The sequence below is a fragment of the Chiloscyllium punctatum genome, chromosome 11, assembly GCF_047496795.1.
Source record: "Chiloscyllium punctatum isolate Juve2018m chromosome 11, sChiPun1.3, whole genome shotgun sequence".
NCBI classification, from domain to species: Eukaryota; Metazoa; Chordata; class Chondrichthyes; order Orectolobiformes; family Hemiscylliidae; genus Chiloscyllium; species Chiloscyllium punctatum.
In genome coordinates, this window is record NC_092749.1 from 45,961,291 (window position 1) to 45,989,062 (window position 27,772).

Sequence of the window (27,772 nt, forward strand, 5' to 3'; positions counted from 1 at the left end):
CCCCCGCTGGAGCTCCCACTCTGTTAAAGAGCCCCCACTCCAACAACAATCCAGTTGGAAGCTGTGAATTCCCAGCTGCCGAACCATCAAGGTCACATTTGAAGTGAAATGAGTTCGAACTGACTGACTTGCTCCAAGTGCAGATGGAAATACAGTGAGCCGCCTCTACCACCAGTAAGTGTTTCATAAACCCCCCTGCCCAAACGCTGCAGCCATGTGGAAACTCAAACGTAAGTTGTTCTTCATTTCATTGCGGTCTTTACGAGTTGTTGATTGAGAATCCACCCCCCCCCCCCCCCCCGAAATAATTTGACAGAGCAGACAAGGAGAAATCTTTTTGCCATCTGGAAAAGGATCGAGAGCTAGAGGGCATGGGTTTAACATGGTTTGGGAAGAATGAAACTTGGAGGTGTGGGTTTGGAATGCACTGTCTGGGTAGGGTGAACAGAGGATAAAATCAGGACGGATGTTCCCAATGGCTGGGGAGACCATTACCAGAGGGTTACTGTCTAAGGAGGTCATTTAGGAGCTGAGATGAGGAGAAACATCCTCACCCAGACAGTGGGCGAAAGTGAGGACTGCAGATGCTGGAGATCAGAGTCTAGATTAGAGGGGCAGGTCAGCCAGCATCTGAGGAGCAGGAAAATCGACGTTTCAGGCAAAAAGTCCTTCATCAGGAATGAGGCAGGGATCCTCCAGGGTGGACAGGTAAATGGGAGGAGGTTGGGGCTGGGTAGAAGGTAGCTCAGCGTACAATAGGTGGGTGGAAGTGGGGATGAAAGTGCTAGGTCGGAGAGGAGAGTGAGTGGATAGATGGGAAGGAAGATTGGCAGGTAGGACAGGTATGAGGATGGTGCTGAGCTGGCAGGTTGGAACTGGGTTAAGGTTGGGGGAGGGGAAATGAGGAAACTGGTGAAGTCCACATTGATGCCCTGGGGTTGAAGTGTTCACTGAGATAGTGTTGAGCCTGTGGATTTTTCTGCCACAGAAAACAGTTGATGCCAAAAGATTCTTTCTGAGGTCTAAAAGGATCAAAGGGTATGGGGAGAAAGTGGGGACTGAGTTGAAGCCATGATCATACTGAGTGTGGAACAGGCATCAAGGGCTTAGTGACCTATTCCTGCTCCTATTTTCGATGGAAGTGTGGAGAAGGTAAATTCAATTGAAGTATTCAAGAGTACATAGGAACTTATTTAAATAGAAATAATTGTATGAGGAAACAGCAGGAAATTGGCACCAGGTCAAAATGTTTGGGGAACTACAGTGGGCCAAATAGCCTCCTGAACAATATATGGGTTTTGTGACGTTGGCTAACCAGTAGCTGCTTATTCATAGGGATAATGAGATTACTGGTTGAAAAAGACTGGGTCAGTTTAATTCACGTTTCACTGGTGACACAAAGTGAGGATAATGGAGTTAACTAATCATGGCTATTGATCTATTAATTCAGCTATAGCAGGCATAGGTACTTCCCATTTTTATTATGACCAATTCATTGATTTATAGAGTTAGACAGCATGGAAACAGGCCCTTTGGTCTAACTCATCCATGCCGACCAAGTTTCCCAAACTAAATTAGTCCGTTTGTCTGCACTTGGCCCATATCCTTCTAATTCTTTCCTATTCACATACCTATCCAAATGTCTCTTGAATGTTGTAACTATACCTGCATCTACCATTTCCTCTAGCAGTTCTTCTCACATATGAACAATCTCTGTGTAAAAAGTTGTCCCTCAAGTCCCTTTTAAATCATTTTCTTCTGACCCTCTTGCTTTGAACTCCCCAATCCTAGGAAAAGGACCTTTGCTAGTCAGCCTGTCTATGTCCGTCATGACTTTATAAACCTCTATAAAGTCACTCCTCAACTTCTATGCTTCAGTGAAAAAAATTACCAGCTTATTCAGCATGTAATAACTTATAACTCAAACCTTCCAATCGCAGTAACATCCTGTAAATCTTTTCTGAATCCTCTCCAATTTAATAATAATAGCAGGGCGACTAGAAATGTACACAGTACACCAAAATTGGTCTCACCAATATACTGTATAACTGCAACATGATGTCCCAAATCCTAAACTCAATGGTCTGAGCAATGATGTCAAGTGTTCCAAATGCCTTCTTTACCACTCTGTCTACCTGTGATGCAATTTTCAATGAATTATGTACCTGAACCTCCAGGTCTCTCTGCTCTACAACACACCCAGGGCCTTATCATTTTCTATGTAAGTCCTGCCCTTGTTCTACTTACCAAAATGCAAAATTTGTTGTTACTGAGTTTTCTTTATGTCTTTGTTTTGCTGAAAGAGCTGACTATTTTGTTGACTTCATGTTCTTATGTCACATTTCTGCACATGTCACATCTTGTCCCATGTTGTTTCTAACAGCCCCACTGGAAATGCCGCTCAGTCTCAAGTACAAGCACATTTTGGAGGTTTGTATTCTGGAATAAAACAACATTTAAACTGTCATAACATTGCAGACATGGAAGGGGTATGCATCAGAAATGTATATGTATTTGGCCACTAGCAATAAACAGTAGCATAATTAGTTGAGCTTTTTTTTTTGCTTTTTTTTTCCCTGTTAGGATTGCTGGCAAGTATTTGCCCATTTCTAATTGTTCTTACACTGAGTGGCTTGCTCAGCCATTTCAAAAGGAAATCACATTGTGTGGATCTGGAGTCACATATAAGGCAGATAAAGGAAGGATGGTAGATTTCCTTCGTTAGATGGTATCAATGAATGAGATACAATATTTAACAACAATAAAAAATGATAGTCATGGTCACTATTACTGAGACTAACTTCGATTCCAGATTTTTTTAAACGCCTTGAATGTAAATTCAATCTATAGTGATGAGATTTGAACCTATGCACCCTTGAGTCTGGGCCTACAGGTTACTAGTTCAGTGACATTAACATTACACTATATCTCCCCATAACACTATGTAATTTATTTTGCATTTTAAAACTTTACATTGTGAGCACAGTTTGTTTTTTTGTTAGTCGATGCTGCCTGCAATAAGGTATCTTTTGAATCTTCAGCAGAAAGTCCCACGGTGAGCTTTGCACAATAAGAAAGTAATCCGTTATATAATGGGCCAGTAATTTCCTGAGCCGTTTCCTGATGCCATAAAGCCTCTGGGTTTAAAGTATAATTCAAAACCAGTGGAAAATATATAAAACAATATTAATTAAAATGTCATATAATTTGTTATTGACAACAAATCCTTACTAAACTCCTCTTATTGAGAGGTTTCATTGCCATTTTCATGACTTTGTGTTTGCACACTAAACTATGGATGTTGGAAATTTGAAATTTAAAAATTGCGAAATGTTGGATCTGGCAGTACCTGTGACAAGAGAAACAGTCATCAATATTTTGAGTCAAATCTCTTCTACGGTACTGAGGGAGGTAGAAATGTGATGTGTTTTATATAGTTGACAGGGGGAAAGGTGAGACAACAAATGGGGTAGTCTAGGATGAATTAAATGACAAAGATATCATGGTATAAAATGCAAAAAGACTGATGTTGTAGTTAAGAAAAATAAAGCATTTATCCAGACCGAGTGTAAATGGCAAACTAGAATAAGATCTCACATGGCAAAAATATAATCAAAATGGGAGAGAAAGTTTGTGGTCTGAGACTGTTGAATCCAGCAGGATGTACCATGCTAAACCTTATGATTAGAGTTTTACTGAAACACTGCAGCAGGCCATAAACAGTACAGAGAGCATGAGAGCAAGACAATGAATTTAAATGGAAAGCTACTGGATGCTCAGGGTCATGCTTTGGGACTGAGTGACAGGTTTCTCAAAGCAATCATCATCCAGTCTGAATTTGTTTCCCCAAATGTAGAGGAGATTGCATTATCAACAATAAATACAAATGTGATAAATGGAAAGAAATACATTACTTTACCTGGAAGAATTTGTTGAGGCACTGAACAATGTGGAGACAGGAGCTAAAAGGGCAAATATTACATTGTCTGCAATTGCACTGGCAAGGACAGATGCCATAAGAAGGGGACAGAGGGCTGTGATGATTGAGGCGTGAGCCAAGGGCATGAGATATATCGGACATGGAGAAAGAATGTGAAATGGTTGGTGTGGGAAGAGTGATGGACTTCAGGATTTAAGTTTCTGACATTCATCACATTCCTGATGAAGGGCTTATGCCCGAAACATCAGTTTTCCTACTCCTCGGATGCTGCCTGACCTGCTGTTCTTTTCCAGCACCACACTCTTGACATTCATCATTACAACTATGCCAATGCCCCAGTGAAATGGAGATGTGTTATCCAACCTGCCAACCTTATCATCACCCTATTACCATTGCCACTTCAGGCCCATCTCCCCAATACAAAAACATGATTTTTTTTTGGGACTCCTTAGTGGAGATGGGTGTGGAATTGGGGAATTCTTGATACCAATAGTCATTTCCTCATGAACATCTGTTGTGGGAGCCAGGAATTTCCATTTGTGTTTTACCACCTAATTGCAGTTGGAGGCATGCTCAATGACCACTGACTTTGCACACCACCCCCTGCCCCCAAACAAGAAAGCTTGCTGGATCAGCTTGCTAAGTGCTTTGCAGTGAATCACAGGCCTTGATGTTGAAGTCCCACGTCAAAAGAAGCTGCTGGCCATCAGAAGTAGTTAGCTTCTGGGTCCTAAATATTGCAGTTGGAGACTTAGTCTTAAAGGTAACTAACAATGGTGAATTAAATCTTTTTGTTTGGGTCTTGCAGGGTTAGGTTTGTAAAGCTGGTTGTGGGGTTGGGAGTTGTCAGACACGAGGTCTGGTGGTGTCTTTTTGAGACCCACCCTTGATCTCCATCCCTGTTTATTGATTGGCTCCAGATTGGGGCAAGTGAGGCCTGAAGACAGTCCAAGTTGAGAAAACAGCCACTTTTTTCATTTGCTTGGGGAGGTGGATAAATTGGGCCGCAGGCTGTTAAATTGTTAGCTGTTACATAAGGCCTTGAGTGATGGAGAATTGAGAAGATCCCCAATGATCATCATTTGATTGCTGAAGTGGCAAAGGAACAGGCAAATTCCAAATGATCCAATTGTCCTTCTTATCACTTCCTGGCCCCCTCCAGAGATGGGAAATTTGTGCCCTTAGAATCTAAACCAAACAAAATCATTTACATCAAATAATTAAGTGAAAGTTACAAGGTATAAAGCAGTAAATGATAGACTCTACAATTCTTTCATGCTCACATAATAAAAGCACCAATTACTTTTTTTTAACTAAATATAGCCTTTAGGGCAAGGTTTTCTCACATTAGCTTCATTCTGTTCTTTGTTGTAGATAGGAATCCGGGAACTCATCTACTGCTGGTTCACAGCTGAAACTGGTACACTCTTGTAAAACTGGTTCATACAGAAATATAATAACAATCCCATTGAATTATATAAAAACAAAAAGCAGCTGACATTTGAGACTGATAACTGAGGTAGATTGGCAGCCATCCACATATGGCCATATGACTCTTGACAATTGTGAACAAACTTTTGATTATGCTGTAGTTCAAACAATTAACCACTTAGACACATTGATTTGACTTCTTGAGCAACTAAAGCTTTGCAAAACTTGCTGCAGCTGATGTGCTTGGTCCCATTAGATTACTTAATAGGATAAGAACCCTTGGTGCAGGATGTGGTACATTAGCATGGATTTAGGATTGGTTAATGCGTAAGGACAGTGAATTGGGGGGGGGAGCATTTTCAGATGCAACCTATAACTAGTGGAGTACCAAAGTGTAGTCATTACAATTATTTGCAACATATATTAATGACTTTGAAGAGGAAAATGTTACTAAGTTTATAGATGACACAAAAATAAATAAGTGATGGAATACAGGTAGTGTGAATAACACAAAGTGTCTGCAGAGCAATATAGGTAGCTTAAGTGAGTGGATGAAAATATAATCTGGGAAAATATGGTTTGACAGTAAGAATAGAGAATCTGAATATTGTTTAAATGGAGAAAAGCCGCAGAACGCTATAGACCAGAGAGATTGGGGAGTCTCCATGCATAAAGCACAAACAGCTATCAGCCAAGTTCTGTGGTCAGTAGGGAAGACAAATTAAATGTTGGCCTTTATTTCAAAGGGAATGCAGTATTTAACGAGGGAGGTATTGCTAAAACTATACAAAGCATGACTCAGAACATGCTGAACAGTTTGAGCCCCTTGCCTAATATAAGATTCAGTCGCCAGAGACCTTTCCCCAGGGCAGGATCGACTGGTACGAGAAATCATAGTTTGAAGATATTAGGAGGAAGGTATAAAGGAGACATCAGAGGTAGGTTCTTTACGCAGAGTTGTGAATGCCTGGAATGTGTTGCCAGCTGAGATGGTGGAAGTGAAGTCATTGGGGACATTTAAGCGACTGCTGGACATGCACATGAATAGCAGTGAGTTGAGGGGTGCATAGATTAAGTTACTATATTTTACATTAGGATAAAGTCTCGGCACAATATCGTGGGCCAAAGGGCCTGTTCTGTGTTGTACTTTTCTATTTACTGGCATTGGACTTTGGAAACAGTCCAGAGAAAGTTCATGAGGCTGATCCTGAGTACTGTGGGACTGTCTATGAGGAGAGGTTGAGTAGATTGGGCCTATATTTATTGGACTGTAGAAGTATGAAAAGCAACCTTATTGAAACACACAAGATTCTCAGGAAAGTTGACAAGGTGGATGCTGAAAGGTTGTTTCCTCATAAAGGAGAGTATTGGACCAAAAAGCATTATCTCAGAATAAGGGATCACACTTTTAAGGCAGAAATGAGGAGGGACTTCTTTCACAGAAAATAGTGAATCTGTGGAATTCTTTACGAGAGGACGATTTAGACCGGATCATTCAATATATTTAAGGCTGAGTTAGATTTTTAATCAGTAAGGGCAGCAGAGTTATGGGAGAAGGTAGGAAAGAGGAGTTCAGGATTATCAGACCAGCTATGATTTCTTTGAATGGTGAAGCAGAATCAATGGGCTAAATGGCCTTCTTCTGCACCTACATTTTATGTTCTTTGCAAATGACTTCTATGCAAGAAAGATTTCTTGTAATGATGGGTTTTAAACACATTGCAGTGTTATTATCAAAACAAAATACAGGTAAAAGCTCATTACAAACAATCATCCACTTTTATTATAACCACATGCTGTTAAATATGTGCTGTCTGACATTCAGTATGTGTCATATTGCATTCCTCATCTATTTATTTTTGATTGCGATCTCACAGTGTAGGTTATCTCAGTAGTTTGGATCTAATGATTTTACAAAGCAATGATGTACAAATGAGCAGTACAGTTATGTACAATTGTGCACAGACTTAATTTTCACTTCATGTTTCTTGTTTCAAATTAAAGGAATTGTGATTTAAATCCATCAAAGTGATGCTGACACGATTGTTTATAATTTTAGCAATTAATGCCAAGTGATCCTACAATTTCACCTAATCTTAAAAAATTGTCGGCTGAAGAAGAATTTCCAAACTTGGCCAGAAATCAGACTTATATGGCAAAGGTTCTTACAATTCAAATGTACAAGAGACTGAGGGCCAGAGCAACTCAAAGTGGCTTCACACTGGATGATATCATCCAACCTGGTGTTGATAAATCTGGTAAGTCTCAGTTTAATTTAAAAAAATACTCCTTTAGTTTTCATTTAAAAGCTAATAATGTCACATTTTACAGCAACATAAATTAAAACATTTGTAAATGATACCATTATGCTACTGTAAATGATACGGCATTAAAATGCTGTATGAAATATGAGCCATCCATCTTTTCAATAACTTGGGGCATTTCAGTTTTGCAAAGATTTGTTTGACTTATTCCTGGAATTTGTTAAGATGACATTTGATCATATGATATTTTGTCTACTGTTTACAACTGTTCCATTTTCCCTGGTTGGGTGTTTTACAGTCATCAAGCCCTGATTGACATTTTGTTTCACAGTGAGATAAATCATGGAATTTATAAAGAAAGAAACTAAAAGAAGAGAAAGATTTAAGGATGCGTAATACTTAAATAAAAATGATTTACATGATGTTTCTACAGCATTGGCCCCGATGGGAAATGCAAAAATAAAACCATTGATTCAATCAAATTCATTGAGCAAAGTGAATACTAACCAATATGTTCATAAATTTTACAATTTGTAGCAATGTATAACAAATTATAAATCAAACAAAAATGACACCTCATTGAATTCAGTGACTCCAATACCTCGGCGCAAAAGCACAATTTCAAGGAGCTAAAGCTCAGTCCCCAGGAAGCACTGAAGTTGCCCAGCTTTCATCATGAAACAAAGTACTGTATACTGTATAACAATGCCACAGGCCGACTGCGATCTCCTTCCCTTCCCTTACATTTATCTTTACCCTCTGTCTTGAAAGATGAAAGTAAAGAGTTTTCACACCTTTAAATGTCACTGATAGGTGCTGTTATGTAATGTAAATCTGGATTTAATGTAGTTATTCAATGGATTTTCAATGGATGAAGTACCATAATTTAAGAAAAATTAATTGAAATGTTCTGTTACTTTTTGCTGTCAATTCTCTATGATGGCTGATTTAAAACACATGGAGGAGCTGGTGTTGGACTGGGGTGAACAAAGTTAAAAGAAGATACCTGGTTTTCACACTTGAAAAAAATTAACTATTTACTTTTAAAAAAACCCTGAAAGAACTGCAGATGCTGTAAATCAGAAACAGAAACAGTTAAATTGCTGGGATACCTGAGTTTCCTCAGTTCTGAGGAAGGGTCACCGAACCTGAAATGTTAACTCTGATTTCTCTGCACAGATGCTGCCAGAGCTGCTGAGCTTTTCCAACAATTTCTGATTTTTGTTTCTAACTATCTACTTCCTTAAATTGATTGACAGCCAATCTGATTTGAAATTGAAACACGTTATCTGCTTTTTGTCCTTGCTGGACAGCAGCCTGTTGTTTGTACATTAGTGGCCATTATCAATGTTTGGCTAAATTTCAAGTGCTAATGAGTGTCAGCTTAGTAGCTGTTCCATTCACCTGAGAATGACTGTATGTTTCATACTTTTGTACTTAAAGCTATGAACATCTAAACTCTGGTGTATAATAGCTTCAAGTAGAATGTACCAGTAGTTCCAGTTTATAAATTAAAGTCACAAGTGAGTTAAAAAGATTTTTAGGTCATAGAGACAGGAATTCTAGTAAGAGTTTGTATTTTATTTAATTTCTCAAGATTCCATTGGTAATAAGATAAGCAGCCCCGCTTTGTGGACATGTGAATTTTGTTATTTTTGCAATCCTTGATTTTTTTCTGTTCCCGATTAAATGTGTAGTGACATATATGGATATACACATACATTATATACATTATATTTCCTACTGACTATTAGGGAAAAAGCAGCAGAGTGGGTGAACTGATATGACATAGCCCTATGATTCACACTGCCATCAGAATGTCATATCTGAGTGCTGTGCAGTGAAGTCTCTCATGATAGCCTGCAGGTTGTGAGGAGCATGCTTTTAGAAGGTTGACTCATAAGCAATCCTTCAATGTTTCAGATTGCCCATAGATTTGAAACATTACCTGAAATGCTTGAGTATCATGTTGACGGCATTAAAACATTGCTCTCTGCAAATCTGACAGTTTTTCTCAGTAGACCACTGAGCAATGATTAGATTAGATTACTTACAGTGTGGAAACAGGCCCAACAAGTCCACACCAACCCTCCGAAGAGAAACCCACCCAGACCCATTCCTCTACATTTACCCCTTCACCTAACACTATGGGCAATTTACCATGGCCAATTCACCCAACCTGCACATTTTGGGACTGTGGGAGGAAACCAGAAAACCCAGAGGAAACTCATGCAGACACAGGGAGAATGTGCAAACTCCACACAGACAGTTGCCTGAGACAGGAATTGAACCCGGGTCTCTGGCACTGTGAGGCAGCAGTGCTAACCACTGTGCCACCGTGCCGCCCAGAGAATGGGCACATGAACTGCCCATTGTACATGTCCCAGCATTAGCAGGCAATGTGCACCCTTGAAAAGCTGATTGATAGAATTAACCTTTCCCTCCAGAGCTGTATCGAATCATCTCTGATTCACACTATCACTGACAAGATGGGTGTAAGTGTGGGATATGTATGCTTGCCAGGCCCCAGCACACTCTCTGAACATTGGATTTCAGCTCAGTGCTATGGGGTTTGGTTAGCTCAGTTAGCTGGACAACTGGTTTGCAATGCAGATGATAGCAGGATTAATTTCCTACACTGGATGAGATTACCATGAAGGACTCTCCTTCTAAACCTCTTTTCTTGCCTGAGGTGTGGTGACCATCAGGATAAACCACTACCAGTTGTCTCTCTCCAATGAGAGAACAGTCCTATAGTCTGGTAGGACTAAGCTGACTTTACCTTTATGTGTCCACATTAAAGTGCAAGACCTTGCTTGCAATCATCAACATGGCAGCTCAAGGATCTGTCAGGTCTGAGGCTACCTGTGGTCAAGGAGCTGGTTGACTGAAAGAGATGAGTAATGCTCTGTCATGACAAGTTTACACATCCTTAGAATGTCCAAAAGGCAGCTCATCTCTCACATGGGTATGATTTCATTTGGCCCGACAGTGAAAATAGTACTAAAGTTTAAGAATGCAAGTAAGGATATTTTTACAAAAGTGAAGATTATGAACAATTATGTGTCACCAATGTGCCCTCAGAACATTATTTTTCTTCTCTTCCTCCCACTATGTCTAGGTTCAGTCCTGGTTTCCACAGTGGGGTTGGTGAGAGTCTGCTCTATCATTGACCCTGTTGGCTGATCAACCCCTTTTTTGGGGGGGTGGGGGGGTCTGCTTGGGCCTAATTCTGCTGAGAGGATCCTAAATGCAGGTTCATTTTTTTGAGCTTGAACCTCTGTTAGCTTTGGCATCATAGGCAATGGGCTTGGTGAATTGGGTGATAGGGGTCATAAGGAGGGGCTGGGCTCCTCAGGACAGTCCTGAGAAGAAGCTTCTGAGTAGCCTGTGTGTGTAGTTCCTCCTCTGTCAGAGGGCCTGCTAGCGCCATCTTGTCTCCCTGAGAGGAAGGGGCACTTGAAGTGAAGTTGATGTCTCCCATCCCACTTTACCTTATAGCTGTTGAGGTCCGTGCACATATCTGACAGAGACTGTGTACTGGACCTGTCTTTTCAGGGCAGTGGCTAAAGTCTCCATGGAGACAGTCAGGTGCATGCAAGCTACAGCCAGCATGGCACTGATAATGTTTATGGACTCCTCCATTCTTTAATCCAGTTCACCGACTGCCTCAGACTAACTTGCCTACTGTTCCTATGCCTATTTGAGCATTTTGACGGCCATTACTAGCTGACACCATGGAATCCTCTTCTGCCTGGGGCTGTAAAGGTACCTTGTCTCGAGCAGTCCCAGGAGTGGCGGAGATCTGGGGAGTTCTTTCCTTGACCAGATGCAGAGACATGTCAGTGATGTGCTCCTTGGGTTGTGCTCCTGAGTTTAATCTATCTTCAAACCCACCAAGGCAAATGTTTCTGAGACCCAGGTGTGCGAGTGAAAACCTTGCCATTGCACCCTCTGATAGTTCGGAATTTCCTCAGAGGTGGAAGTCAGGCTGAGGGCTGCCTGTGCTGGATCTTCCAGTGTGGAGGTTTGCTGGGTGCTGCGACTGCCTGTGTAAGAGACGGATTTAGTTGTGCAAGAGTTTGCACAGATTCAGAATGAGTTAGTGTGGTGTGCCAGCACAGCACTGTGAAGCTCATGGGTTGGTTTTCCGTGGAATTCACCCAGACCCCACCTGAGCAACCCTACGTTGAATTAAAAGGAGTGAGGAAACTGATGTTCACCAGCAACACCACCCCAAGGCCGGCTTGGCTGAGGTGTAAGCTGATCTCTCCTGCAATGAGCCAAACAGAGTTCATGAGTGTCAGTGAGATGCATATACAATTTCAGAGTTAGTTACTTGTGAGTGTGAGGTGGCAGAGAAGGATCGTGGCACTTAACCTTCTAGAGCACAAAAGATCATTTATTTTCTTCCTATGCTGTTGTGCTTTCTGTCTAACCTGGGACACAGCACTGACTTGGGCCATTAGCTATGTCCACGCTGACTGTGTCTGGTAACATGGCTTCCTTTGGTGATCTGAAGTGTAAAGGATGGTCCTCCTCTCCACCAGCATTTCCAGGTCCCTTGCCCAAAGTGGAAAGCTAACACACTTTTCTGGACCATTTCCTTGGAGATAATGATACAGGGCCACAGTCTGTGGCCTAGTTCGTGACTTGCAGAATTTGAAGAACCAACAGGGCTTTAAATATGGTATCCTTGCTGTCTGCACTGGAAGGTGCTGGCAGTGGGAGCACTTAAGTCTCTCTTGCCACTTGATTCGACAGGAAGGCTGTCGGATAGCCCAGTGACAACCAATAAGGTGACCAGCAGAGCATTGCATGCAAAGATTCACTCAGCAATGGAGCAAATGAGCCAAGTACCACAAGTCTCACTCAATAAAGCTTGATAACTGAAAATGAGACAATTCAACCCAATGTTACTCATTTAAAACATTGGTATGGAACCACAGATATAATTGTCATTACTTTACTTTATTTGCTTGCTTGCCCATATAGAATATTCTTCCACCAGAACTGCGGGTTGTGTGGCTGGAGATGCAGAATCATATACTGTGTTCATGGAGTTCTTTGATCCTCTTATTGAACTTTATCATCGTGATTATCAACTAAACAGAATGCACAGGAGCAACTTGAATCCAGAAAACCTAAAGGTAGCTTTATAAAGTTTGTTTTGTAATTTCTACATGTTACATTTGGAAAGAATAATATATCGAACAAGACCATTTCGGCCTGTTCCAGAAACAAGTTTGCAAAGTTCCTTATTAATGTTTCCAACTTACCTTTCGATTTTGGGTGTAGCCACACGTAAACACTTCAAACTCAGAGAAGCAATAAAGCAAAGGTTACCAATTCATATCAACATGTGTCTATATAATCCAAATTTAGCAAATGTTGTCTATAGATCATATGCTTCCTGGCATAGCCAACCTCACTATACCACTACACACCCTCCACTCTCACCACACCCTGCCAGATATGAGTGGCAAAAAGACCAATGTCTCCTGATGTACTTAGGCTATATTTTTCCTTATGGTCTTTAATCCATTCAAAATCAGAATTTTGTGAAAAAAAGTACTGTTTTAACTACATTCACTGGAAGTCTCCTCCACATATTTTGAGACTGTGTTAAAATAAAATTTTTACTGATTTCAAGCCTTACAAAATCAGGAAATAAACTTGGAAAAGACAGGCTACTTCATTATCCCACTGTACATTGGTTGCAAAGTTTTCATTTTCAAATCCCCCCATCACTATGCAACCTTCCTCTAGGAACACTTTCCCCTCCTCCTTTCTCTTCCAGCTTTGATAAACAGCACAATTCCCTCTTCCACCCATTCCACTACTGTAGGGAAACCCTTAAACTATCAGGCCCCAACAGTTCAAAATTTCTTTCATAAACCCTCCATCCTGCCTCATTTGCAAAAACCTTAAAAGTACCAGTGTCTCCATCAACTCCCCTTGTTTACTTCCTACTTCTGAGCCCTGACTGTGAAGTTGCCTGTGACACTTTGCTACATTAAATGCAGATTTACTGTAGCATCTTTGTTCCAGTAAAAAAATGCAATTTAAGTTTCTAGTGACATTTTCAAAAACTATTCATTAACTGTTCTAACAGTCCTTTTTCACTTAATAAAACTTTATTTATTACTTAATCCGTTCTCTATTAATCTATTTTCAAACATTAAAATCTATCTAATGTTTTTAGAGAATATTTTATCATTTATGTTATAAGTATTGTATAGACTATGTTATTTTTAGTTTTTAATAATGATTTCTAATGGAAATATAGAAGTTCTATTTTGCTCATGGTGTTGTGGCAATGCATATATAATTTGACATGCACCCACCAGCGCTGATTTACTTCCAACACTATTTGCTGTTCTATATTTCATGAAGTCAACAGTTTCTGCTCACATTTAAAAGGTTAGAATATTAAATCATTATTTTCCAGAAAGTCCAATTTCTAACTTTGCTTCTCGCTGGTCCTGTCATCAGTGCACAGGGAAATTCTGATGGAACTGCATTTCTTCTCTAAATGGCTTCACACCCAAATTTGTATCACATACCTGGCATAAATGCAAGTCAGAATGGGGTCTAGTCAAAATAAAATTTGTACTGTTACAATCCAAGCTAACGTTATTACTAGACAAGTCAGATTCCATACTGCAACCTAGCATGATAGATGATGTTTCGTTTTCTTTTGATTTTAACAGTTTTCACTTGCTGAACTATTAGCACATGATGCTGTAGATTTTAAAAACAAAACAGAAGTTTATTAACAAAAGAAATAAAGATAAAATAGGATAAACAAACTGTCTACTATTCAAATATTTTTAAATAGACAGTAGAAGTGCAATGTAATTAATCCCAAAACATTCATTTATAAATTGAAAAGAGAAACAACAGTTTTTGTAAAACATCCAAAACACAGTCCAGGTACAGTCTCCGAAAACACACCTTGTATAGTCCCCCAAAACATAACTCATACCAGCTTTGAGTAACCTCCTCTGCATTTTATCCCAATTCTTTAGCTCTGGGAGTATCACTATCTTTGCTTTCACTGAATCTTCCCATTCTCGGGAGCACTAGTCAAAACAAGCATCTACATTCATAGGACTTCACAGGAAGTCAAAGTGAAAATAGAAAAAATCTCTTTCTAAATTTACAAAGCCCTTCCTGATATTCTAAACTGGAGTTGTTTATCTTGTGCAGTTGTAAAACCCTACCAATGTGTATTAAAAAATTAAAGCTTATAAATTATATAGTCTCAAAAATTCTTTTGAAATAAATCACAACAGGTAAGAAAAAAACTAAAGTTAGTTATGATCTTCAGACACACAGAAAGCCCATGTTATTAATAAAAAAAACTTATAAAAAATTATAGTAAAGTCATACAGTCTACACTACATTAACTAACCATACAATTGGGCTGGCAGTGTACAATCACAGGAGCTCCACAAACCTTGTACTGAGTCTATGGATTAAAATCCTTATGTTTACACTACTTGTATCCATTAATTAATAACAATTGAATGGCTGGTTAATAAAAGGCCTGAAATTATTTATTACCCTTCTCCCTGCAGGGTGGAGCTGATTTAGATGAACTTTATGTGTTGATCTGTCAAGTGAGCACAGGACGTAATGTGGATGATTTTTGTTTCCCACCTCACTGCAGCCGTGGAGAGAGACGTGCACTGGAAAAACTTGCCAAAGAAGGTGATTTATTTTGTTTGTTCATTATTGAAGAAATTAGAAATAACAGAACATTTACATAAAGCTCCAACATTATCCATATTTGAATCCTGCCAATGATACGAGAGGTCACATGAAATCAACTTTACAAATGACTTCTGATATGCTTGTGACAAAAGCAACCTTCTTTGTTTGTCTCAATGTATGCAGTCTTTGACAAGGTTGACCACAGCATTCTCCTTTGAGACCTCTCCCTGTTGTCCAGTGCATGAGACCATTCCCCTTCCGCCTCCACCCTCATCTCCCTAACATTCCCTGACATTTCACTTGTCTCAGATCATCTGTTGTTTAAACCCTCATTTGTGGCTTTTTAAAAGAAAATCTCTAGTGTGGACTATTCCAACGCATTCCTCTTGGTCTGCCACATTTCTCATTCAAGATCATCTAGCACTCTAATGCTTAAATCAATTAAGCTTCATTCACTTGTCCTACATTGACTCTGGTAAAGCAGAATTTTAAAATTCTCTTGCTCATTTTTAAATCCTTCTCTGATTTTTGTTCTCCTTAATGCTATCATCTCCTACTATGCCCACAACCCTCCAAGGTATAGAGTCATTGCGTCTTACAGCACAGGAACAGACCCTTTGGTCTAACCAGTCCATGCCAACCATAATCCCAAACTAAACTAGTGTCACCTGCCTGACCCTGGCCTATATCCCTCCAAACATTTCTTGTTCATGTAACTGTACCCACATCCACCACTTCCTCTGGAAGTTCATTCCACACACAAACCACTGTGTAAAATAAATTGCCCATCATATCTTTGTAAAATCTTTCTCCTCTGACTTTAAAGATATGCTCTCTAATTTTGAAATCCCCCACAGGGGAAAAAAAACACCTGCCATTCACCTTTTCTACATTCCATGACTTTATAAACCTCTTTAAGGTCACCCCTCAACCTCCTATAGTCCAGTGAAAAAGGTCCAAGCCTATCCAGCCTCTCCTTATAACTCACCCTTCCATTCTTGGCAACATCCTGGTAAATCTCTTTTGAACCCTCTCCAACTTGATAATATCCTTCCTCTAACAGGGCTGATATCTGTGCTCACAGCTTGAGCATTACTGAGTTTAATCATTCCACCATGGTTGACTGTGCTCTGGGCTCTGGAATTCTTTTGTAAACATCTGATCTCTACTCACTGTCCTTTCCCTTTGATCACCTGACTGCATATATTCTTATGTCACGTCATTGTTTATTTCTTGATGCTCCTTTGATGTGTTGGGATGTTTTATTAAGTTAAAGGTGCTATATAAATGCCATAAATCCCATTTCTCTGGCTCAATAATACGTTTGTTGCATATATTTGACATTAATGTCAACCCACCTTTTCAGCCATGACGTTACTCACATTACCAGCCAGTCTCAATTTTGCTCCCATCAAAGTTATGTTTTATTTACTGATACCTTATGACTGGTCGCAAGGGATTTAGTAGGTAATATGAGCTCTGTTGTGAATATGCATGGTGTTGAAAACACATCGACGTTTTGCATTGGATGCTTACAAAATTTCAAAACAACACACCCACTCTTACTTTGATATTTGGTGCATAAGTCAACAATGGTTTTTAGAGGGATTTTTTCAATGTTTTAAATGTTGATTCAGACACCAATGTCTACGGTATAATTTGGTGTTTCGTTTCAGCTTTAGCATTCGCTAAACCATTGAGTGAATTGAGTTTTATCACCATCTAGTGGTAATCTAGTGATAAAACATTAGGTAAAAACAATAACTGGAGATGCTGGAAACCAGATTCTGGATTAGTGGTGCTGGAAGAGCAAAGCAGTTCAGGCAGCGTTCGAGGAGCAGTAAAAATTCCTGATGAAGGGCTTTTGCCCGAAACGTCGATTTTACTGCTCCTCGGATGCTGCCTGAACTGCTGTGCTCTTCCAGCACCACTAATCCAGAATAGTGATAAAACACTACAACTGTTGTTCATGTCATCAGACAGAATAAGCAGCTATCGATGATCCATCAACAGTAGCATCCGAAAATAACATACTGCTTTATGCTATTTTTATCATCTTCCATTCAAAGAATATTTAGGATGCTAATGAAGCATTCAGCCCCACTTCTTTGTCTATTTGTCTGTCTATGATCCCACATAACCATACAGTTTTAGATAAATGTAGACTACTGTACACATAATTTGATCACTGTTCATTTAAAATAAAAATTTCCAACATTTTTGCATTGCAATAGAAGAGAAATGTGGAGCTTTTAAACAAGATGATCCTCAGATAAAACCTCTTATTTTAAGTTTACACCTCTCTAAACCCATCAGCTAATATTCCATAGAAATCTGTTTTTGGGCTGACATTGCACTATGCTGAAATTTTCCATGTTTTATGATTTAATAATTACCCCACCATTGAACCTAGCTCACATATCCCCACAATTTGTTAACTTCATTTGATATAATATAATTTAACTCATGAGTAATATTTGTTAAATTTGTAGTACATGCAAATACTTTGTTAGAATCCATACAATGTCAGATTAATTTGAGATGATTCATTGCAACCATATTCTTAATTTGTCATGTATGAAACTCCATCTTTATAAGTTCTATTTAAATACATGAAAAGCCTCTTGGTAACATTCAGCCATAGTGATAATTTTCTTGTTTGTTACAAAGAGTCCTTTGGTCAAACAATGTCTGCCAATTGGAGATAAAATGTTCTATGATTCAATTTAATACAAAAAGAAGAGAATTCTCTCTTTATCCCAGACAGCATTCTTCCTCAACTAAAAAGACCAAACCTATGTGGAAACTTCATGCAGACAATTTGACTGCCAAGTTGTACATATATATCAACTGTGACTACAGAACTAACTGATTGGCTGTGGTTCGTTTGATACGTGGTGATGTAAGGTGTTTTGTAATCATTAATTTACTCTTTTCTTCCTCTGCTTATTCACTTTAGAGACCCGGGTTCAATTCCCGCCTCAGGTGACTGACTGTGTGGAGTTTGCACGTTCTCCCCGTGTCTGCGTGGGTTTCCTCCGGGTGCTCCGGTTTCCTCCCACACTCCAAAGATGTGCAGGTCAGGTGAATTGGCCATGCTAAATTGCCCGTAGTGTTAGGTAAGGGGTAGATGTAGAGGTAGGGGTATGGGTGGGTTACGCTTCGGCGGGGCGGTGTGGACTTGTTGGGCCGAAGGGCCTGTTTCCACACTGTAAGTAATCTAATCTAATCTAATCTAAAATAGGTCATGGTCTTAAGATTGCTTGCCTCGATATTTTTGAATTGTAGCTTTCTTTTTACTCAATTTCCTCCTCGTTTCTCACACTAGCTGCCCATCCAACTCGATTACATTTCCTGATACCATTCAAGGAGCCCTATATATTGTTTTGAACTTCAGGTCACACCCTAAGCCATACCTTTCTATTCCATTAATTGACCTTTCTCCACAATTACTTGTCATCAACACTCACTTGTTACCAGGTCGTGAATGCTTCAATGTTTTGTGATTAATATGATTTCAATGGGTCTTCTTTGTTTCCTCAGAAAATGTCTCCAGAAACTGAGCCTCGATCGGCCACCTTACATCCTAAATCAGAGAAGGATATTTACCTGGCTCCTTTCCCCTTTGTTTTAGTTCAGGCCTTCCCCCCCCTCACCTTTGTCCATAAATAGGATCAATGTATGTGTTGAAACTATAATATAGAATCAGTTCATTTGCCTGACCCATTTAGGCTGGTGTTCGTTCTTTTCACAAGCAGTAATCCTAATCCCTTATTGTCAACTTTGTCTCCATTTTCCCTTATCCTTCTTTTCTTCAATCTAGCAAATGAGTAAGTTCAAAATTTGGGAGAAGATTTGTAGCTCAGGTGCTCGTTGTTGTGGTTCTGTTCGCCGAGCTGGGAATTTGTCTTGCAAACGTTTCTTCCCTAGTCCAGGTGACATCCTCAGTGCTTGGGAGCCTCCTGTGAAGCACTTCTGTGCTGTTTCCTCCGGCATTTATAGTGGCCTGTCTCTGCCGCTTCCGGTTGTCAGTTCGAGCTGTCCGCTGTAGTGGCCGGTATATTGGGTCCAGGTCGATGTGTTTGTTGAATCTTTCCTGAAGAAGGGCTCATGCCCGAAACGTCGATTCGCCTGTTCCTTGGATGCTGCCTGACCTGCTGTGCTTTTCCAGCAACACATTTTCAGCTCTGATCTCCAGCATCTGCAGTCCTCACTTTCTCCTATATCTAGAAACATTCTGGTTACTCTGTGTTGCACCATTTCTATTATCCCAATATGCTTCCTATAGAAAGGAACCTAAAATGGGATACTCTACTGTACCTGCGGTCTTACTACTGGTTTTATGCAGATTCACCACTACACCCTCAGATATGCCACTCTAAATGATGTTTCTAAAAAGATAATGTTGTTACAGTCTGTTCCTACCTCACTCCATTACAAACTCATTTCACGTATGCTTTCTGCTCAAACTGTCCAGAATACCTATCTGACAGTCCATCTTTTATGGCAGAATGCCAAATTAGACCAAGTAGATTTATGGGAAAACAGTATACAGTAATGGATGGATGCATGTTTGAAAGGAGATAACTAAGCATGAGGCCATTTCCATTGAAGAATGCAACAGTTGTTCAAGTGCATCAATAAACTTGCTATCTTTTATTCCTGATTGTGATATGGATATCTACTCTTATTGCCATCAATTATGTAAATGGCTGCTTTGAATCAAATTTTATTGTCTGCTGTGATGTTTTACAGTGCAGCCTTTCTTAATGTCATAACTTCTGGTTTTGTCAAGAGATTGGCACCACTAACAACTAACTAAGGTGCTGTCACTTAAGAATGTCTAATTTTAGCAGATTTCCCCCCAAAAATACTAATTACAAAATGCTATTTAAAATTGCATCTTTTATTATTCTTTTCCTGTTTTTATTTTTACTTTTAACACTTTGAAAAAAAAATTGTTGTGAGTGAACAGTTTTCATTTCCACAGCAGTTCAGGCAGCATCCAAGGAGCTTCAAAATCAACGTTTCGGGCAAAGGCCCTTCATCAGGATGAAGGGCTTTTGCCCGATACGTCGATTTTGAAGCTCCTTGGATGCTGCCTGAACTGCTGTGCTCTTCCAGCACCACTAATCCAGAATCTGGTTTCCAGCATCTGCAGTCATTGTTTTTACCTCGTTTTCATTTCCATACCACTGCTGATATTTTTGTCCACTTCTTTTGGTCTCTTTGTGATTTGCCCAAAGAGACTTCTGAAAATTTGTTTAAGAAAGGAACAACCTGGAAACTGGCCAGTTTCCCTGTCATGCATAGAACATACACTGACAGCTGAATAGTGGCAGCAAGCATTCCTACAATAAAGACTGGTATTTGCTGTGGCTGCTAAGTTAACATCAGCATTGCTGCACACCATGGATTGAATGCAGTAGAGCTATAATAGACTCTTTGGTTTTTCAACAACTAAGCAGTTAGTTTACACTTTTTGGTGACCTGGATTGAGGGGAATGATCTATGGTGCATTTTGTATTGCATTGCTGATATGTTATATGAGCGTATCCTAAATAATGCTAATATATTTTAATCAAAATGATTACATTGTAGAGCTATGGAGTATAATATTTTCCCCAAAAGTAATTAGACATATTCAATTGCACAGATTGCAAATTTTAAAAAAAACTAAAGGAAGACTTGCATTTATATAGTGTCTTTCATATTTGCCTTTTACAAGTATGGGCCAAACCAAGGCAGGTGTTACTGGTTTAGTTTGGGAACATGGTTGGCATGGATTAGTTGGACCAAAGAACCATACAGCATCCAAACAGGCTCTATGATTCTGTAAATGCATTGTAACCAACAAAGTGTTTTTGAAGTGTAATGTTGTAATATTAGAACCACAAAAGCTATTTGCACACAGCACTCTCCCACAAACAGCAATGTAATAATGACCATATAATTTGTATTCTTCTAACTTTAAGGGATAAATATTGGCCAGGATATGGGGAATGCCCAGATGAACATGTAAATGGGACTTCAGTTTACTATCTCCTCTGAAAGATGCATTTCTACATGCACAGTATTCCGTCAGTACTGCACCTAGTGGCAACCTTCATTTTTGTGCTGGTTTGGAAGTAATAAAAACTTTTTTTTAAAATGATGTTTTTAAGAAGCTAAAAGTTCATCATCTATAGTCTATGCAGGTATTAACCATAAGTGTTTTCATTTACTTTCCCCTGACAAATTATAAACTACAGCCCTCAATGCATTAGATGGTGAATTTAAGGGAACATATCATTCGCTGAAGAACTTAAGTGAGGAGAAACTTCAGAAGCTGACTGCTGCTGGAATCCTTACTGATAACCTTATTTCTCCAGTAATGCTTTCATCTGGTATGGCCAGAGATTGGCCAGATTCACGGGGAGTCTGGTAAGTTTTCGTTTTAATCTAAAATGTTTATCAAAGGCAATGGAACTGCATATTGCAACCAAGATTGATGAATCCTGGGCTTGCTTTTTCCATGTTATTGACTTTCTGATCTTGGTTGTTCTGAAGCACTGGAATCTTATGCCAATCACAAGTGGACTTAGGCCACCTTGTTTCTCCTACTGGAAATCCAAAGTAGCATCAAGAGACTGCTGAGCATTTGGTGAGCAAAATAGCTGGTTACAAAATATCTATAGGCTGGAGATAGGTGTATCACAAAAGAAGAAAGAATGGAATCAAATGGAGGTCCTGCCTCAGATTGGTTTCATCCATCCATTAGGGTGACATTGGAGAACCTATGAGAAATTTGTTTGGCCATAGCAGGAGAGAATGGGAACTTACATTTATTAAAAAAACATTGACATAAGGTGGTTTGTACAAACTGGATCTTCCTGAGAATCTGAATGCATTTGTAAAAATGTTATATCTTCAAGAACATTTTTAAAAATTATCTTGTTTTTCAAATTCAACCTTATTGCTTTATGATACTTAACAAAGTAGGTGGAAACTTCTGACTTTCTCAAAACTTAATTCTCTCAAAACAATAGTTGTGCATTAAATGAAAATTAAATGCTAAAAATAGTTAAGATAGTCACGTGCAGAGAAAGAGCTAATGAACAGAATTTAATTGCCGCACTAGGGGTGGGTGGTGGGAAAGAGCTGGAAAACTGGTCAAACCACTGTGGCCATTTTTAGGAGGTCCTAAGGGATTAAGTCCAAATCTGGCACATACCTGCTCATTGTCGGTCTTCCTGGTTTTCTGGGGGAAATTCCACCAATTCACAGACTTCCTGCTGCTGTGCAGAGAACTGTTGGCTGATGTAAGGTACTGCAACAGTATTGCAGAGTGACCTACATCAGAGATTGATGATGGAGCCCAAGAAAAAAGGTGGAGCAGGTCTATCAGGGCCTGCAAGAGGAATTAAATTTCAAAGAAATTTACGTGATCATAAATTTACCTTCTGCAGGCACAATGATATGATGAATTTTATTGTCTGGGTCAATAAAGAAGACCATCTTCGCATTACTTCCATTCAAGATGGTGGAAATATGAACCAAGTTTTTACACGCTATTGTTTGGGTCTTAAAAAGGTATGCAATTGCTTTCATTTTCTCATTCATTTCATCTTTTTGAAATGAATGTAATGTAAAATTAAAGCGAATTACAGCAGATGCTGAAAAACTGAAATAAAATTGAATGTTCATAATTTGTCAACATTAGGATACAAGAAATTTCCTAAGATGTTTCCAACTTCATTTTTTTCTATCTGGCAGAAATGTCTGCGAAGTCATAAGTTTATTCTGTGGAATGGTAAGGCAAATTGCATCAGTGTACTCTTCTGCACTTTCCACGAATTGGCTAGATACTTTCTAGATGAAGTTTCAGTATTCTCCATTTGGATTAGTGTGTGTGGCATGAAAAAGGCTAAAATCAAAATAAAATTAAAAATGGTAATTGAGGGGAGATACAAATTAGTTACGTTGCTTTATTCCCTTCTTAGCATAGTGCTTAGCATATTGTTTGGTATTTCCCAGTAGAAAGCAAGGGAGACTCTTTGCCGGGCTGTAGTTTCTATTGAGAAGCAGCTAATGCGTGTGATGTTGGTAGAAGTTGGGAAGCCAGTCTCACCAGAAAGGAAGGATTAGTGGTGAAAAGATTGGAAAATGATATTCCTTCAAAAATGACATGTACAAGAGTGCCTATATTTATGATGATGTACAGCTCAACTGCTATTAGCTGGAATTAAGAGTTAGTCTGATAGTGGGTTTGGAGAAGATTTGTAGCTCAGGTTGAAGTTCTGGATGTAGGTTTGCTCGCTGAGCTGGAAGGTTCATTTTCAGATGTTTTGTCACAATCCTAGGTAACATCATCAGTGAGCCTCTAGTAAAGCACTACTGTCACGTCCTGCTTTCGATTTGTGTTTAGGTTTCCTTGGGTTGGTGAAACAATCTTCCCAACACCCACAAATGAAGCTGCATTAGAACATTATCTCAACGAGCCACCACACATTGCAGCACAGGGGAACGATGAGGAGCAGAGGAAAATCACCTATAGAAAAAGAATGGGTACCCAATGAACACAGTCTGTCAGTTTCTCAGCAACAAACCCAAACAAGCAGATAAACATGCCCAGAAACACTCTCCTCTACATCAAAGACATCTTGGAAATGACTGCCAGACTACTCAGACCTATTGGAATCACGGTAGCCCACAAACCCACCAACACACTAAAACAGCGGCTAATGAGCTTAAAAGACCCTATACAGACAAGCAAAATGAACATCATTTACAAAATACCTTGCAAGAACTGTAACAAATATTATATTGGACAGACAGAAAACTAACCACCAGGATACATGAACATGAGCTCATCACAAAAAGACATCACTAGTATCCTTACATACAGATGAGGAAGGACACCACTTTGACTGGGACAACCTGTCCATCCTAGGACAAGCCAAACAGAGACATGCAGGAGAATTCCTAGAAGCATGGCATTCCAACCGGAACTCTATCAACAAACACATTGATTTGGTTCACATCTACTACCCTCTTGAGAAAAAGAACAGGAAATGACATCACTAACCTAAGGAAACCCAAGCACATAAATAGAAAATAGGACAGAACACCTGCGCTTTACTCGAGGCTCACTGATATGGTGACAAAACATCTGAAAACGAACCTTCCACCTCAGTGAGCAAACTTACATCCAGAATTAGCCTGGTACTTGAAGAGAAGACTGTTGGTGGAGAGTGTGTCTTTTTCTATTTGTTGATGACTAGCATTGAGCCATACACCTTTGGAAGTTGAAGAACTTACTCTTGTTCTTGATTTAGCTTGAAGAAATATACCAGCAGAAAAAACACCCCTTCATCTGGAAGGACAATTTAGGATATGTGTTAACCTGTCCTTCAGATCTTGGCACTGGTATGCGGGCAAGTGTCCTTGTTAGACTGAAGTACATCAGTAAACATCAGAAGTTCGGTGAGATCTTGCAGAGATTACGGCTAGAAAAGAAGCCTACTGGTACTGTATTATAAGAAAACACTTCTCACTAATGTAAATAACCAATGAAATAGAAAAAAAGGAGTATGTGGTAACCAAAGTCTGAATAAACTGACAATAACAAACATATGATAACATCTAACACTTCGGCACCTCATGCTACATCATCATAACATACTAACTTCTGACTTGATTTTATTTCAAGAAAATGCACTGAAAGTGTTTACATTTCTGAGGCGGATATCTGGTTTGAATACCTTTTTTGCTTGTTCAATATCCTAACATATACATTTGCATATTGGGCTTATCCATGCACATATTCAAAGCTGGGATATACATATTTTATTATCCAAGTAAATTGTTTTGTTTCTCCAGTATAGCAATTTTACTGAACTATATAATTTGGCAAATACTTTTATCTTTTAGAATCACCCGTTGAGAGACAGTTACATCAGTGTGATTAAGTCTTGCACCCATCCCCATAACTGCATTTCAATCTATATCAGCATTCTTTCCTTGCAAAAACATTAACTAACCCCTCAAAGTCACAAATAACATCCAGGAAATATATTTCCTATACCTCTCCAAGCTAAAATTTTCAGAGTCATAGAGATGTACAGCAAAGAAGCAGACCCTTCGGTCCAACTCGTCCATGCCGACCAGATATCCCAATTTGCTAGCACTTGGCCCATATCCCTCTAAACCCTTCCTATTCATATACCCATCCAGATGCCTTTTAAATAATGCTATTGTACCAGCCTCCACCACTTCCTCATGCTCATATTTGAATCAGTTCATGGCCAACTTCTATCTCTGTAACTTCTAAGCCCAGAAATTTAATTTTGGTTCAACTCTGGTGTTTTAAGACACCCCTATTGCCTTTGCCTCACCATTACTGCTTCTATCCTACCCTAAGTTCTGAACTGTGTTCACTAAACTGCCCTCCAACTTTAAATGTAAGCATTCTTTAGTCGAGACTTTAGTCATCCCTTCATAATATTTTTTCCTTAATTTATAAAAACTTCTGTATTTAATTATAGTTGCACTTCGTCAGGTTATACAAGGTGGCATCAGTTGCTTACAACTAGCCTACAGTCCACTCTTCTAATATTTACCCCATCTTCAGCCATCAATGTCTTCCAGTGTCCACTGATGTGCCAGTCCTACAGCAGGCCATTCCAACTGGGATATTAAACTATTAAAATTGCTTTCCAGACTCTGACCCTAAATGTGATAGCTCCACCCCCACCAGACAGGTTGCTTTAAATTCTCCTAATCGGTTTCCATTCACATACCCACTTTGAATTCTGCTCTTGTACTTCAGGATTAAGCAACAACTCTAAGTGCTTTCATGCTGCTCCCCAACAAATCTTTTAACTGTAATCCTGGGCATCAACTATGAACAGCACAGTACTTTTAATGTACTGAAATATTTACAATACATTTTCCAGAAATAGTATACTATAGGAATCTGAGCTCATTTCATTTTGGATTCATTATTGTTTATCTTTTGTTTCACAACAGTGCATTTTTTGGTCTGCTAAATTCTTAGAAACTCTTAACTCCATAAGCTCCTTTAATGAAACATAAGTTCATTGACCAATTCTTCTAATAGCTATTGATTTACAGCAAAAACTGATTAAATGATAACAGGGCTATAATTTGCTGCAGTAAAACAACACATTTGATCACAACATTATAGGCCACACATTGCTGGAAGTGCTAGCAAATAATGGCACTGAGGTAAATGAGGCAACTGGGATCAGAGTGAAAAGAGCAAGCAATTGGATACTTTCTAAACTAATTAGATTGAAGAATTGTGATATGAACACTGAGGACTGCAAAGAAAGTTTGAATTAGAACGGGCAAACAACACCAAATCAGTACAGCAAGACCACATTGAGAGAGAATGAAAGTACATAATGGCAAAGTAAAAAAAATTAAATCCCCAAAAAAACAACTTGTAGTTATGACGGTGTCAGAGAGGTTCATTACCAGTAATTAACAATACATACTCTTTTTTAAAAACATTTTATAGATAGACAGAATTTTGATTGGCGTACTTTGTATCTACTGCATAAGTAAGGCAACTTAATCTAGATAAGTGTTGAGACAGTGAGATGTCATTTTCATTAAGTTAATGGTGGAATGGAACAAGAACTTCTTAATTTTTGCATTAAAATGTACATCTGCTTCTCACCTGAAGTTGCTGTAAAATTTGGCATAAGTTGAGTTCAATTAGCCTCATGATTTCTAATTATTACACCAATATTTGCAGGATCCTTTTCAACATCCTGTTCACTTTTATAGACTCTATTACAATCACTGAAACTATAGTTATATTTATTAACTGATCCTGAATCACTGTATCCTGTAGGTGCTGTGAATGCTTCTGCTGAGGTCTGGGACATTTCCAATGCAGATCGAATTGGTTTCTCAGAAGTGCAATTGATGCAGTTGCTAGTTGATGGCATTAAGCTGCTGATCAACATGGATAAATATATTGAACAAGGAAGACCTATTGAAGATCTTTTTCCCACTCAGAAGCAGATGGACATACATGAATAATTATTTACAGCATAGAGATAGAAATTAATATTTCAGAGGAAGGATTCCTGCAAAACATAACCTATTGATACAAAAAAATGCTTCTGAAATAAAACTTTACAAATGAGAACTGTTACATATTAATTATACATTTTTAAGATTTCAATACTTTTGAATGTAATTTTCTGTACAAAGATCAATATCCAGGAATAAGAAATGTGATTCATACACTACTGTCTGCAAATCGTAGTGAGCTAGAGGCTCACAGGAATAAACTGAGACATAATGATAAAATTTAGCTTTGGGTATCTAAAGTGATCTCCAACAAATCAATACATGGTTTCTAGTGTGATTTTTTTTTCCCCCAAATTACTTTTGAAAGAAA

General features: G+C 38.9%; 1 protein-coding gene across 3 annotated transcripts; it reads left to right on the forward strand.

The window, feature by feature from the left end:
• On the forward strand, window positions 1-27,720 carry LOC140482956 (creatine kinase M-type-like). 3 transcript variants are annotated; one of them, XM_072580744.1, is made up of 10 exons: window positions 1-230; window positions 2,384-2,430; window positions 7,431-7,629; window positions 12,631-12,785; window positions 15,219-15,351; window positions 18,314-18,433; window positions 21,606-21,777; window positions 22,803-22,926; window positions 24,672-24,861; window positions 27,218-27,720. In XM_072580744.1, the coding sequence occupies exons 1-10, from the start codon at window positions 215-217 to the stop codon at window positions 27,406-27,408; spliced, it is 1,347 nt and encodes a 448-aa protein (XP_072436845.1). In that variant the 5' UTR covers window positions 1-214; the 3' UTR covers window positions 27,409-27,720. The 3 variants fall into 3 exon arrangements, with proteins under 3 accessions (XP_072436845.1, XP_072436846.1, XP_072436847.1); XM_072580745.1 differs by having other exon boundaries at window positions 1-174; XM_072580746.1 differs by lacking the exon at window positions 18,314-18,433 and having other exon boundaries at window positions 8-230.
• Window positions 27,721-27,772: the final 52 nt, after the last annotated feature.